Source organism: Anoplopoma fimbria, chromosome 24 (genome assembly GCF_027596085.1).
Source record: "Anoplopoma fimbria isolate UVic2021 breed Golden Eagle Sablefish chromosome 24, Afim_UVic_2022, whole genome shotgun sequence".
Taxonomy (NCBI): Eukaryota; Metazoa; Chordata; class Actinopteri; order Perciformes; family Anoplopomatidae; genus Anoplopoma; species Anoplopoma fimbria.
The window spans coordinates 2,033,279-2,047,946 of NC_072472.1; the positions used below are offsets into that span (position 1 = coordinate 2,033,279).

Genomic DNA, 14,668 nt, shown 5'->3' on the forward strand with positions numbered 1-14,668 from the left:
GAACGCACCCACATTCGTCAGCTCGAGCAGAGTCTGCTCACTGAAAAGTCGAGAGCAGAGGTGCTTCAGAAAGACTTAGAGAAGAGGAGGGTAAAACTGCCTGGAGCCTCTATGTGCTTCTGCACCTGCTTGCTTTATGTTGATATTGACGTAGGGTGTCCAAAATTCATATCAAATCAAACTAGAGAGGTTTGATTATTAATTTAAAATCAAGATCCCATAATCTCAGTTTAAACTCACTACAGTTATTTCTAATCTAAGGCTTTGGATACATTTACTGCCTTTTTTTGCTTGGGATTTGTTGAAAAGAGAAAAAACTAGAAAGGCACTCGGAGAGCGCAGACCTCCGCCAAGGCCGTTTCCATACGTGAAAAGTAAAGCGTATATATGCCGCTGTGATTCGGATCTGCTCCAAAATGATACATGTTCTTTCATGGCCCATGTTCCAACCGTCCACCAAGTTTCATGTAAATCGTACAAGTAGTTTAACCGTAATACAGCTGACAAACAACCCAGAACATAACCGTCCTTGGCGGAGGTAAAAAGCCTGGATGTCAGTAGTCGGTCCTGATATCCGTCTGGTAAAGTGAATATTATGCAAAATCACATAAACAAATATGCAGACTGGCTTCATCCGCGTCTTCATTCCTTCATCATATCATGGGTCACAGTGATAACGCTCCTCACTGTCCACCCAGAGCTTCACCTCAGACATCCGTCAGCTGCTTCACCTGTCTGCTGTTGCAGTCGCTGCTGCTAATCTTCTTTTAAAGTGTCATTTATCTTTTTTTTTTATTATTTAAAGGTTGGTCTTTTGAGTTGCAACATTTATTAATCTGGTTCCGTTTTAAGTCTGGAGAACGTAGAGGATGAATCTCCCCAAGTTTTGAGCTGTTATGCTGTTAGTAACACATGAAGAAATTATAAATTGTTAATGGGAATCATCGCTGATTCTTGGATGAACGTTTTCCAGACAAATCACGGAGTTTAAGCCCGTTTACCATCGGAGTGTATCAGAGGATGTCCTTTACACCACCTTGACATGCAGCGCTGCACTTAACGGTATCACAAATCAAACCGTACCAGTTTGTTCTTTCGATTTCCAGGCATCAAAAGATAACAAAAACACTTTGAAAAGCTTTTTTTTTTTATGCAGTGAGGTCTGCTTCTGTCAACAGGGAGGATGCTCTCAAGGTGCAGTATCCTCGAGGTTGGGTAAGAGAACCAAGGTGAAGAGAAAACAACAACAAAAAAACAGATTTGATCTTGTTTTGGCTTTGATCCGCCGCCGAGCTATCTCAATTCTTCAACTTCACGTCGACTTCAGACGCTGTCAAGGACATTCATCTTGCATAGACTCTTTTTTTTACTCTTCTACTCCTCTGTGTTTGTGTTTTGATCTGAATGCTATTCAGGAAACTTCTTTGAATCAACTAGTGACTCTGAGATTTTGGTAGATTGTCTTCCCAGATGGTTGGACTCTGTGCAGCAGGTCCTCCTTCTTAATCTTTTATTTGAAGTGTGTGCAGGATGTTTGCAGTTGTTTGTGTGCAGAGTCACTGTGTGCAGCTCTTTGCTGTTTGCTTTTTTATATATCTACTGTATATATATATATAAATTTGCTTGGCTGCTTCTAGATGATCAGAGAATGGCTGCGCTCTCCTCTCATCTTCCACTTCTTTGCACAAACAGTGAGCTGCATAAATATTTGGACAGTGACACGTTGACTCCCTTTGGCTCCTTTATGTCTTTGGATGAAAATGATACAATGAGTGACTGCCAGCTTTAATAAGAGGACAGCGGTATCATATAAATGAGGATAATGGTTTGTTTTGACATCTGTAGGTGAAATGCAAACCCAAAGTGGTGCCAGTATGTTGATGGTTCTCCTCTAGAGTAATTAGCAACTATAATTTGCTAGAAAAAGGGAGACCAATGTGCAACAGCAAGATTTAAAAGACTTAATAGTAATGTCACAAAGTTCTTCACAGAAAAAAGACAAAACAGCAACTAAAAGACTAAAAAACAGCCATAAAATCCAGATGTTAAGCTAAAAAAATTGAATAAACTGAACAAAAGCATTTATAAATAATTGGATCTTTAGCTGCTTCTAAAAAAGTGTCCACATTGTCCAAAGATCTATATTCCCATATTTAAGAGTTAGATATCAACATTAAACTTCCTCAGTTGATTACTGACATTAAGACATTTATTTATTGTGTTAAGTTTTCTGAAATGTAATGTTTAAATATGCAGATGAGGCATTATTTAATGGTAACCTTTGGTGAACATAGGAGAAATCTACAGACACAAAAAGTAAATAACATTTTTCCATTTTGCTAAAAGATGTTATTTAGGCAAAATATCCCCACATTTCTAAATTGATGCATAAAAAACAACATTTTAGTTCATGTGTCTCACCACAACAAAAAACATGTACTGTTAGTAAGATCACCATAAATACTGGCCACACCTTTAGTCAGTCTTTGTATCATCTTGTATCTGAGGAGTCCAACAAGGAGCCAACATGTTCCAGTTTGTCACTGTCCACATGCTTACTGTTATTTATTTGTCCTCTTTATTCTCTGGAATGCTCTCGGCCGTCTCCAGTCCTTAAAGGATCTTCAGGGGTTTCCCCTCTTCTTTTAAAAAACGCCGACATCTTTCCTGCCGTAGTGATGGATGTTGTTTGTTTTTCTTTTCCCCTCCAGCAAACCACCGTTGAAGAGCAAAGTCGCATCATGCAGCTGGAGGAGGAGCTCAGCCTCCGGAGAACCGAGATGGAGAACCTCCAGGCCAAACTCAGCGGGTCTGACTCAAGCTCGCAGGAGGCCAACGACGGCGAGGCCAACCCCGGGTCCGATGCCCAGCCGGAGACCCTGGTCCTCCGCGCCCAGCTGGTGACGGCGGGCCGCGAGCACAACAAGGAGAGCAGCGAGCTCAAGGACAAGTACGAGACGGAGTTGGCGGCGAGCCGGCAGGAGGTCGAGACGCTGAAGGCGGAGGTGGAGAAAAGGAGCCAGGACATCAGGGAGATGAAGCAGAAGGTCCAACAGGCCACCAAGGAGAACATGGAGATGATGGACACCTGGAAGGTATTCTGCTACAATCATTTAACACAATACAAACTACTCAGGAAGGGTTGGTACTCTGGAGGAACGACCTAATCCAAAAACTCTTTGGAAAAACTTTTCCAATGTAGCCTACATTGAACTTTCACAAAAAGAGATATGAATTCCCCATTAACTCTTACATACAGGTGGCAGCCTTCAGTTCTGACGAATGAAGCCAATGCTGAAGTGTCTTAAAGCTGCATTCTCTCTACTGACCATTAGGGGGGCGACTCCTTTTTAGTTGTATACAAGTCTATGAGAAAATTACTCTACTGTTGATGTATACGTCTCTGGTGTCGACCTGTCAGTCAGTGTGTAGCCCCGCCCTAAAGCATCCCCTGCTTTATGGTCTGTTTGACTCTAAATGGAGCATCATTTACTAAATGAACATCATGCTGTATTGAAGAAGACTTGAAACTAGAGATTGAGACCATAAACTCATGTTTACAATGTTTACTGAGGGAATAAATCAAGAGAGAAGTAGAGTCATTTTCTCATAGACTTCTATACAACCAGAGGAGTCGCCCCCTGATGGACACTAGAGAGAATGCAGCTTTAAGACACTTCTGGAAATCATTACATCCGGGCTTAACGCAATAATTAGACGGGATTATTACAGTCCTGCAACAGCCAGAGATACCAGATTTTTTGCTTTCTTTTGTCAGCATTCTGATTGAGAAAGAGAATTTCAACAGAAATATAAAAAAAGTTTTTTGCAGAAGATAACCAACCCTGCCCTTTAATCGTATTTCCAAATAACACAACCAATATAATTGTTCTCACTTCCCTCTGCAGGTTAAATTCGACTCTCTAACGACAGACCACCAGCGTTCCTTGGAGGACCTGAAGGCCTCGTTGAGCAGCGATCACCCCACTCCGGCGGGCCCAGAGCAGGGCGCCCAGGAGCTGAGAGCCACTCTGGAGAGCCTGAAGACGGAGCACATGCTGGAGGTGGAGAACCTCAAGGCCAAACACAAGATCGAAGCCGCCATCCTGAGCAAGGAACGAGAAGACTTCTGCACTCGCCTCCAGGAGGCCAAGGACCAGCTGGCCGAGGGCAACCAGGCCAAAAGCGGCAAAAAGTCCCTGGAGGAGGCGGCCGATAAGCTGCAGAAGGCGGAGCAGAGGCTGGCGGAGATGGAGAAGCTTCGGGCGGAGCAGGACGAAAGCACAGAGCAGCTGAGAGAGCGACTGGAGCTGTCGGAGAAGAAGATGAGGGACTACCAGGCTCTGCAGAAGGCCCAGGCCGAGAGCCAAGAGGAGATCCAGAGGCTGGAGGAGCAGCTGAGGGTGACGGCCAACCAGCTCCAGGCCATCCAGGCCGACCGCTACACATCCCATGATGCAAATGTGCGTGGTGGAGGAGACGTAGCAGATCAGAAATCCAGAGTTAAATATTTATATGTTGTCATTGCTTTGAGTTAAACTCTTTTAACTTCTTATCCTTTTTTTCAGGTGATAGAGGATAATGACATTTCAGATGAGAAGATGAAGCTAAAACAGAACATCGAGGGTATCAACGTTTATTTTAACTACAATATCATGAAAACAAATCATCCATATACTTCAGTTTCTCTTTTTTCCTTATATGATTTTATATTTTGCTCAGTTTTTCCTAAATAAAAAATAATGATAATTTATACTCTTATTTTTGTTCAAGTATTATTGGTAAAACTTTCTATGGCGCCAATGTCTATAATATATTATATACATACTTAGAATGTGTTTTAAGCACTAATAAATAATCAAATGCTTCATAACAATAATCATTACACATTATAAAGCATTTTATAATTACTGATAAGTAATTAAGTCACATATGATAATATTTTCATAAAGCTTGTCACTCTTGGAGTTTTTCTTTTTCAGGATCATATTGTGTTATAAATCCCAAAGTTATTATGCATGACAATATTTTTATAATGCATTATAATAATTATAAATTATTCTTAGAGGTCAGTGAAAACATTTGCCAAAGAGTCTGCATCAGTGCATTTGATCACAGCCTTTTCCTGTTGTTGTGTTTTTCTTCAGAAACAATGGAGAAGTTGCAGAAACGGGAGAAAGAGGTCTCCACCCTCACTTCACAGCTGGAAGCCCTGAAGAACCAGACGGGAGGTAAATATCATTTTACAGAGCGGTCAGTTTGACTTTATTTAGTTTTAAAATGGGCGATACAAACAGTCCAATGGTAACATTAGTCATCACGTTTAATAGCAGAGAGACGACGCCAGTGTTTTGGTGACTCTCAGTGTCCGTGGTCGCTCATAGTGACGGCATCTGTTGAAAACACAAGCAGGACATGTGGGTGTCGTCTTAAAAACCTGCAATCAATTTTAAATACAGTCATCTGTATTTTTATTCCACACCAAACAACCACGGATGCATTCGGCTGAAAGTCACCAGTTAACACGGCCACCCGTTAAACTGGAACACCTGCTGCTCAGAGACCCGGATATTGTCAGAATTTTGTAGAATTTCAGTCGATTCTGGCAACCAAACATGCAACAACTAGACATTTTGATTCTGGCAACAGTTTTAATTGAATATAAAGAAAACAACACTTCGGATGCAACATGCACATCCATATTTTTGATGACATCGGTGGTAAAAGGGAATATAAAAACAGCTACAAGTACTTTTTTGTAGCCTGTATTTGAAGTGTTTTAGCAGGTTATGTTTGCTATTTGATAAAGCATTTTCTCCTCAGCAAATTCAAGGTTTTGTTTTGGAAAAAACCTGACATATTTCTCAATAAATAAACTTGTTATCTGCGCCATATTTACATAATTGTCCTTCAGTAGTGTCATTCTTGCTCTCTCTGTGCAGTGCCCTGTTTCTGCAGGCTTCACTTCATTTTTCCACCAGTCATGCTGAGTTCACTGTGTTCATCTTCATCCGTTACATTCTTTGATCATCGCTGAGAAATCTGTCGACCGTCACATCAAAAGAAGCTGAACAACCCTTTATGTAGCTCAGATAATCAAACTGACACGCGCTGAGAAAAAAGGGAGTGAATAATTTAAAAAGGGTAAAAAGAAAGGAGAGAATAGTTTCATTATTCTGTCATCCTCGTCTGCATGGTTCAGGTTGGGGATTCCTTCTTTATAGGAGTAACTGGTGTTCTCCTCACTAAAAACATAACGCTAACAAAGCAGCGGATGGTCAGTCATGTTCAACAGATCGATACAAAATGAAATGAATCCACTTAGATGTAACCCACGTAGTATAAAGAGTAATAAAGTTGGTCCACAAACACAGGACTTTCACCCAGGAGACCGGCCTTCATGTTCAAGTGAAACCCAGACGTCAACATTTACTTATATGTCACATAACTTCCATTTCTTAAATAACGCTTCTTCAGTAGTTATTTTAACCCAAATTTGGATTTTTTTATGAAGTAATTTCATCTTAAATAACTGCACTTCTGTAGTTATTTTAACCATAACGTTGACTTATTTGTCACGTAACTTCTGTATTTAGTTAACGCAACTTCTGTAGTTTATTCACAAGTACAAATAATTCCCACATGGGTTAAAGATATAAATGTGTGATATAAAACTAATGAATCTTTACTTTGGAAATAATACAAATTCTTAACTCAAACTCGTCTTACTAAATTTCCTCTGATGGAGTTCAGCTCTGTTTTTACGTGCAAACTAATCAAGTTTTCAGGAATAAATAAATACTTTATGATAAAATATCATTATAATAAGCACTCAATCAATTGATTTCAAAACAAATATTATAAATACTTAATATTACATATACGATAACAACTGTTTTATATTATCCATCGGCTGTTTTTGTACCAGTTATTAATTCTTCATAGGAGTTATAGTCGTTTAACAGACATATAAACACTTAAAATGACCTTAAAACTACGTTAAAGTGTGTTATCAACAATTTATGAGGTTATTATTATTATAAATGGTGTATAAATCGAAACGGCCTTCTTATTTCTCTTCCACCAGCACTGGAGGCCAAAGTTCGCTCCGGGGAAAAGAAAGCCGAAGCCCTGGCCAGGGAGAACACGCGCGTGGAGGCGGAGCTGGAGTCCATGACCAGGAAGTCCCATGATGCATCTGGGCAGCTGGTCAATATCAGCCAGGAGCTGCTGAAGAAAGAGAGGTATGGAGACACGGCTTCATTGATTTTACAATCTGTTCTCGGCACTCACTGGGAAGATGGAGTGAAAAATAATGTCTCAGACAAAAATACATCACATGTTCAATTAGATAATGGACATAAACTGGGAGCCCACAGGCAATGTATTGATCTGATGGCCCGTATTGTCAACTTAACAATATAATTATTTCATTTTGTAATGTTCCGTCTGGATAAAACCTGCTTTTGTCTTCATTGTATTAAAAGCTGAACTAAAACTGAGAATTTATTGATTTTAGTTCAGATTTTAATACGATAAAGAAACAAATCCTGCTGCAAAGGCTTCTGGATCTATAGAAGCTGATTGGTTGTTTTTCTGTCAACAAAAATTGTCCTCAGAGGCAACATGTCGTATTTGACAATTTAAAGCAATAGAAGTATCATTATATCACCTTTATTATTTCCAGTGAACACCAATAAATTCAGATTTTAGCTTATTTAAAAGTGACAATATGGAGCGTCTGTATTTTAATCATGTTGCATTCATTTATATATATATGTATATATATTTTTGACTCTAATATGTCAACAAAATGAAACACGAGATTTAAACCTTAGTTTAGATTTATGTTCTGGATATGTATGCAAATTAGCTCTTATTAAACAAGAGAATGCCTCATTTGCATATTGAAACATAACATTTCAGAAAACTTGTAATACAAAAAACAATTGTCTTAATGTCAGTAATCAGCTGGGGAAGTTTAATGCTGATATTTATTAGTTAATTGTTTTACGCTATTCACATGTACATTTGATTGCATATGTCTTATTTTTACTTCATGTTATAGTGGTGAAGCCATGGATGTTTTTTCACACTGTGGACAATAAAGTATTTAAAGTAAAGTAAAGTTAAAGCTCAGCACAAGGTTTTATTATTTTTTTCCACCACTACTAATGCTGCAGTCAGTAACAATGCACTGAGGTGTAATCAGGACTCGTTGTTTTCTACGTCTCAGCGTTTGTTGCATTAAAACATGAGGGAAATGTGTTCTGTATTCAGGCTCTCCATCAAAAAGAAAAACACATAAAAAAGGTATTGTAAAAGAGAAATACACAGTAATTAACTTTATAAATGTATTCAGCAAGAAGCGCTGAGCTCAGTCGCTGCAGAGGAGAAGGTTTCTACTTAAACAGCCAGAACCTCGTTATGAATATTCTGCTTACACTTATTAATATCAGCTCAACAGCTCTGTGCTATTATACTAAATGACTAAAACTATTGTGAGGAAAACATCTTAAAAAACCTGAATGATCGATTAAAACTTTGAAAGTTAGGAAATTGAATATTGTTAACTGAGACATAGAAATAAGTAACTTTATAAATATCTTATGAATAATGTATCCTTGTAAAACATGAATTTATGATGGAGAAAAACTATAAACTGTTTGTCTTTGTGTGTTTATATTATTGTTATTAGTTGATATTACCTTTTTTAATAAAACATTTCCATTACTTTTTACACACTTTCATACCATAATTTGCAACATCGCTCTTTATTAGCACACAGCAGTCTGGAGCAGATCGTGATATTGGCAGTTTTGAATCGTGAATGTTAAAAAGAGGTGCATCAGAAAAGTATGCAGCAAAAACAACCAAAGTTTAGTTTGTATGATTGTTAACATTTAAAAAAAAAAAATCAGAATACAGACACAGAATTGCATTTAACGTTCCTAAAAATAACAGGAAAACTCATCTGATGCAGATTACAGGAAAAATCCACTAAAAATTCATTCAAATCACATGTTTTACACAAACTTCCTGCATTTATCGCGTTCACTATTTGGATTAATTGTACAATTTATCAGTTATTCTGTACCGTTGCTTTGTTCCAAATAACACACTTTTTCTTATTACTTTTACTACATACTGCAGCTGCGATCACAAAATATGTTCTGTTGCATGTAGTATGCATTTGATTAGGACACCTTTGACCCTCGTGCAAATACATCTGCATTGCAAAGGATTGTGGGTGAGAACAGCCAGAAAAGCTTGCTGGCTTCATACTGCAAAATGTGACAGGATGAAGAATAACTTCCTGGTATTTTTGTCATAATGCCTTTGACATACTACGTATTGGGAAACACTAAATCTCGTTCTGGCTGCTAGTGGAACACAGCTGGTCTTTTTTTTCCTCTTGAGTTTTTGGATCAGCCAGCAGAGGGAAACTTAAAGCTGCCAGAGATTAGTTCTTTCTGCAACACTTTTCACCAGCCTCCCAAAGCTGTGTTTGTAGCTCAAGCTGACAAATCTGGTTTTATTTATCAAAACTCTGTTGTGAGTTTATTATTTAACCACCCAAGTACAAAGAGAAATCACTGCAGACGTACAGCGCTTTACTAAACATGGAAAACCACACGATGCATTTTTCCTGTGAGGCCAAAGGAGCTCCACAGATTGGATCACATTACCAGCTCTCCTACATTATTGATGGTTATGATGCTACTAAATGCTACAAGGCACTAAAAATAAGTGCTTCTGGATATAGCAGGATATGTTCTTGTGCATCACCACTGCAGCAATTATGTTGTGTGCAATAAAATTATATACCGTCGTTTGAAGAATTCAGTGTGTGGACGCTTTGCGTTAGTGTTAGTGATAGTGGAGGGTGGTGTTATTGGCTCTGCTGCTACTATTTCAGTCTGGGACATTCTTTTAGTGGAAAACAAACTAGTACATCGCCTCAGGACAGTCGACCCTGAACACATTTCTATCTTTGGAAGAAAACTCAAGAAAGCCAATTACTAGCAAGCTCATGTGGTAGAAGAAGTAAAGATTTTTAAAAAGCAAACAATAATATGGTTTACGCATGTAAGTGAAAAAAAAAATCAATATTAGGTGAAAAAGTTTGGTGATGCCTGAGGAACCCTTGAAAAAAACTTCTGTCTGTGTGTCCTTCGCATATCTCGAGAACCGTTCATCTGATCTACTTCACACTTGCTGGTTGTTTTGGTGTGGACCCCATGGAGTGCCATGCTGAATCTGGTGCGATTTGGACACACGAAACATTCAATATGAATACATTTTGAATAATAAAGCAAACAGCGCTCTGTGCAGCAGTGGGGGGCGGAGCCTCAGGGCTCTGCAGACTTGTCACATGTTTAACGGGCTGCTGGCTGATGGATGAACTGACGTCACAATCTCTTCTTCATTTAAGGAGTGGACATAGTCGTTGTGACGTCACCCATTGGTTTGTGGACTGACGATAGGAAGCTTTGAGTCTGTTTTTTAGGCATCCAATGAACGGAAGATACCATATTTGTAATGTATATGTCTCTGATAGCGACCTGTCAATCACAGTTAGCCCGCCCTAAAGCATCCCCTGCTTTATGGTCTGTTTGACTCTAAATGGAGCATCATTTACTAAATGAACATCATGCTGTATTGAAGAAGACTTGAAACTAGAGATTGAGACCATAAACTCATGTTTACAATGTTTACTGAGGGAATAAATCAAGAGAGAAGTAGAGTCATTTTCTCATAGACTTCTATACAACCAGAGGAGTCGCCCCCTGGTGGACACTAGAGAGAATGCAAGTTAAAAGACACTTCCACATCACTCCGTAGTACCAAAGGTTGCCGCCTGGTTCATCTAACAATGCAGTAAGCAGCAATACCAGGAGCCAAGCAATAGGGCCGTTGGAAACAGACTCTGCACTAAAATACCATTTCACTTTCTTTAAACCTGCATTAACTTCTTTTTTGTCCACTAGGGGGCAGCAGAAACAAGCTGCAAACATATTATCGTCTTATAAACTCGACAAGTAAATACTCCCTACATGCATTTTAAAAGGGAAAAAATATTAATAAGAGCAGCTTGAAAAGGGTTCTCTAACAACTTCAGCACACAGAGAAAAATCTGTCCAGGAGGAATTCTTAATCCTCTCATTTGTGAAAGGCACTAATGTTAAAGTAGCCAACCCCTCTGGGTTTGTGCACTGATCACAGTAATGTGGTTCTCTGATATTAGTATGCAGGCAAACAGCCAGAGATGCACAGTGACTATGAGAGTGCAGCATCCATCCACCAGCCAGTCTGACACGTAGAGAGAACAGGCCGCCTCCACAATCCCCACTGGCCAGACTGGCTAATATATTATTCACATCATGGGTGTTAAACGGTAACGACCTTTGTGCAAGGTCTGAGCAGATGTACTACCCATAAAAAATCCTGGAGCAGCCAAATTGCACTGCCTCTCTATCGTTACAGCCCACTGGAGTGGTCGAGTTCACAGCAAACAAATGAATTCTATTTTTCTGAGTATTACCTAATAGTTTGTTTTGTCCTTCCAGGAGTCTGAATGAACTGAGGGTGTTACTCCTGGAGACACATCGCCATTCCCGAGACATGGAGAAAGACCTGAACCGTGAAGTGCACAAGGCCGAGTGGAAGGTGAAGGAGCAGAAACTTCAGGACGACATCAAGACCCTGCGAGAAAAACTGCTTCTACTGGTGAGGAGGAAGGTCGTTGTTGTTGTCTGGGGTGAATCAACCCAAAGATGTTCATCATTATCGATGTTTGAGACATTTACTCTTGTTCTTTCCCCATTCTAGAGATGTTGTTGTCGCTTATTCCCTTGCAAGTATAATTTAACATGTAGTAAAAGTGATTTGTTTACCAAGACGTTTTTGAAGAAATCATTAAATCAGATGGAAACAAGACAATATGTTCTCAGGTTGTTCTTCGTACGTCCATTCTCGTAAACTTGATATCTTTTTCTTTAAAATGTCTCTATAAACATTTTTCTATAATTGTTTTCTGGATATTTATTCAGCCACCCAATAATGCATCTGTTCAAAAACTAATTAAGTTGGTTTTAAAGCTGTAATGGAGATTAATATGGTTATAAAGGGAAGTATAATACTGGTCAGTCTGTGTTTACAAAGACTGCTGGAAGGAAGCTGTTGGTTTAAATATTCACTGTATAATCTGATGACCATTTAGAAGAAATTTGCTTTGTTTGAATATTATAATGTGCTCTTTATATAATGTGAATAGTGTATAATAATCCAGATTTTAATAGCACACACTGTAGCATGGTGTTTTACCAGAAGGCTAATATCTTCCTGCCATGTTTGTGTGTGTTTTTAGGGTCGTGAGCGTTCCTCCCCGGACCACCGGCGGTACTCCATGCTGGACCCCTCTGTTCTGGACTCGGAGGTGAGCCGCCTCCGCCAGCGGCTGCTCAGCACGGAGGATGCCCTGAGGAACGCCATGGAGCACAACCAGCAGGTGGACCAGCTGGTGCAGGCCATGCGCAGGCATCCAGATAAAAGCCCGGTAAAACATAAAACTTTACTTCCACAGACTCAACGAAGAAAAGAATAAAAATGTTCGAGAAGGCAGTTTCGGAAAAAGTAGCAATATCAGAGTGATGCTTTTAGATATGAAAAATATTAAGATGAGGGGTTTTAATGTCAGTTTAAAGGGCAAGTGTGTAGCATTTAAGGGAATCTGTAGAAATGGAATATAATATTCATAAATATAGATTTTTTTAGTTTTTTTTGTTTAGTTATTTTACACAATTGTAAAATCTAAAATCATAACATAGATAAATAATGTTATAGTGCAGGAAGAGGCAGAAAGCACACTGGGCTTATTTGAAGCCTCCACCTATATAATATTTAAAAAATTCACAATACTTAACGAATACAAAAATAATATACATATGGTATGAAATATAGGCAAAAAAATAGGCAACGTGCCAAACAAATTTCTCCCATAATAAGAGAGTTTTATTATATGTGAGAGGACTTACATTATAACTACAAGGCTGTTATCCTAATAAAAACATCCATATCTGAAAATATATATAAAAAAATATCTTTCACACTTATTGCTATTATGCCATTTGTTAAGCTACCATGTTAAATATTGCAAAAGAGGTCATGTGTGCAGTAATGTGTATTTTTGGACACAGAAAAACGAATACTGTTTGTCAAAAATAGTTTCATAGAAATAGTTCTACCTTTTAGGAAATACGCTCATTTTTTTTCTTGCTGAGAGTTAAATTACAATATTTACAGTACTTGCATGTCTGCACGCTAAATATGAAGCTACCACCAGTTAGCTTAGCTTAGCATAAAGACTTGAAACAGGGGGAAACTCTAGCTGTTTGCCCTTCACAGACATGAGAGTAGCAACAATTTTCTCATCTAACTATAAGCCAGAAAGCAAAAAAGTGTTGAAATAGTCCTTTAATTTAATTTATGACTCAGTTAAACAATACTCTGACAATCTGTGATTGTGTTTTTCAGGTTCATGGTGCAAATTCAGCCAATGGGATTCATCATCAGGAGTCGGGAACTGCTCGAGATGTTGGTATTCTGTCTTTATATTTCAAAGCATTGAGGATTTCTTGACATCGTTAATGCTTTTCAGTTCTGAGACATCTTTTGTTTTTCTTTTGGCTTCTCAGGAACAACACTGATATGAGCAGAAGAGATGAGACTGATCTGGGAACATGTGAACGTCCGTCTTTAAGAAAAGATCTCGTCCAACGTTTCTCCTGATCCTTCGACGGATGCCTGAAGATTTCAGTTTGCAGTTTAATACCAAAACAACAAATCTCTTATCTCGAGTGAATTTATGTGTCACCTATTAGCCAATCACGAAGGCCGCTTAAAGTACTATAACATATACAAGGACATGGACATGAAGAGATATTATGGGTACAACTCCTGAGACTTTTGATGCTTTACAGTAGTTAGACAAATTTTCAATCCGCAAGTTGCCGGGAACTCTGTGACAATTCTTAATTTTGAATCGGACGGTGAATCTGAAGGACAACGATGTGAAGAACTGAAGAAACCAGGTCTTGGTCGCTTTGTTTGTTTTATTTATTACTTTTAATTTGCTCCTCAGCTTTGTTTAATCCTCTACGGGCGAGCCGTCTTGGCCAGTGATACTCAAAGGAAAACTTCAACCGTTATTTTAAAGGAGTTTTGGCTCATTTGTCACTTTACTTCATACCTGATGAGAGCTTTGGTCTGTTCACACTCCTGCATTCCTGTACAATATGATGAGTAATTGTGGGTTAATGGAAGTATTAAAAAGGCCCTTTAAAGTGATTCTGACTAATAAAATCTGTCTTTTTGATTATAAAACACAAACACAGAAGGCTTGTAAAGAAGCTGTAAAACCTTCATCAGGTTGAATCCATTCGTGGGATAATGGATTCCAATGGTGGCCAGTCTTTTGTTAATATATTTTTTAAAACCGTATATTTTTTAAACCACTTTCTTCAACATAATCCACTTCTCAAGTCTCCATCCATGTTAGTCTGTTCCAAACACTTCTTTTCTCCCCAGTATGCAAAAAAATACTCTGCTTCTGGCTCAATCCTCACGTACCTTTTGAGACTAATAAAATATAAATATATTTATCAGT

General features: G+C 38.6%; 1 protein-coding gene across 3 annotated transcripts in view; it reads left to right on the forward strand.

The window, feature by feature from the left end:
- The window catches only part of clip2 (CAP-GLY domain containing linker protein 2), a 36,270-nt gene extending 21,922 nt beyond the window's left edge, over positions 1-14,348 (forward strand). Inside the window, exons 9-18 of one of the 3 annotated variants that reach the window (XM_054625635.1) lie at positions 1,179-1,229; positions 2,712-3,095; positions 3,909-4,463; positions 4,569-4,626; positions 5,148-5,231; positions 7,088-7,244; positions 11,571-11,730; positions 12,371-12,559; positions 13,537-13,600; positions 13,698-14,348. In XM_054625635.1, coding sequence (XP_054481610.1) covers positions 1,179-1,229; positions 2,712-3,095; positions 3,909-4,463; positions 4,569-4,626; positions 5,148-5,231; positions 7,088-7,244; positions 11,571-11,730; positions 12,371-12,559; positions 13,537-13,600; positions 13,698-13,714 — 1,719 coding nt within the window. In that variant the 3' untranslated portion in view covers positions 13,715-14,348. The remainder of the gene's footprint in view (positions 1-1,178; positions 1,230-2,711; positions 3,096-3,908; positions 4,464-4,568; positions 4,627-5,147; positions 5,232-7,087; positions 7,245-11,570; positions 11,731-12,370; positions 12,560-13,536; positions 13,601-13,697) is intronic. The other 2 variants (XM_054625636.1, XM_054625637.1) reach the window with 2 other exon arrangements.
- Positions 14,349-14,668: the final 320 nt, after the last annotated feature.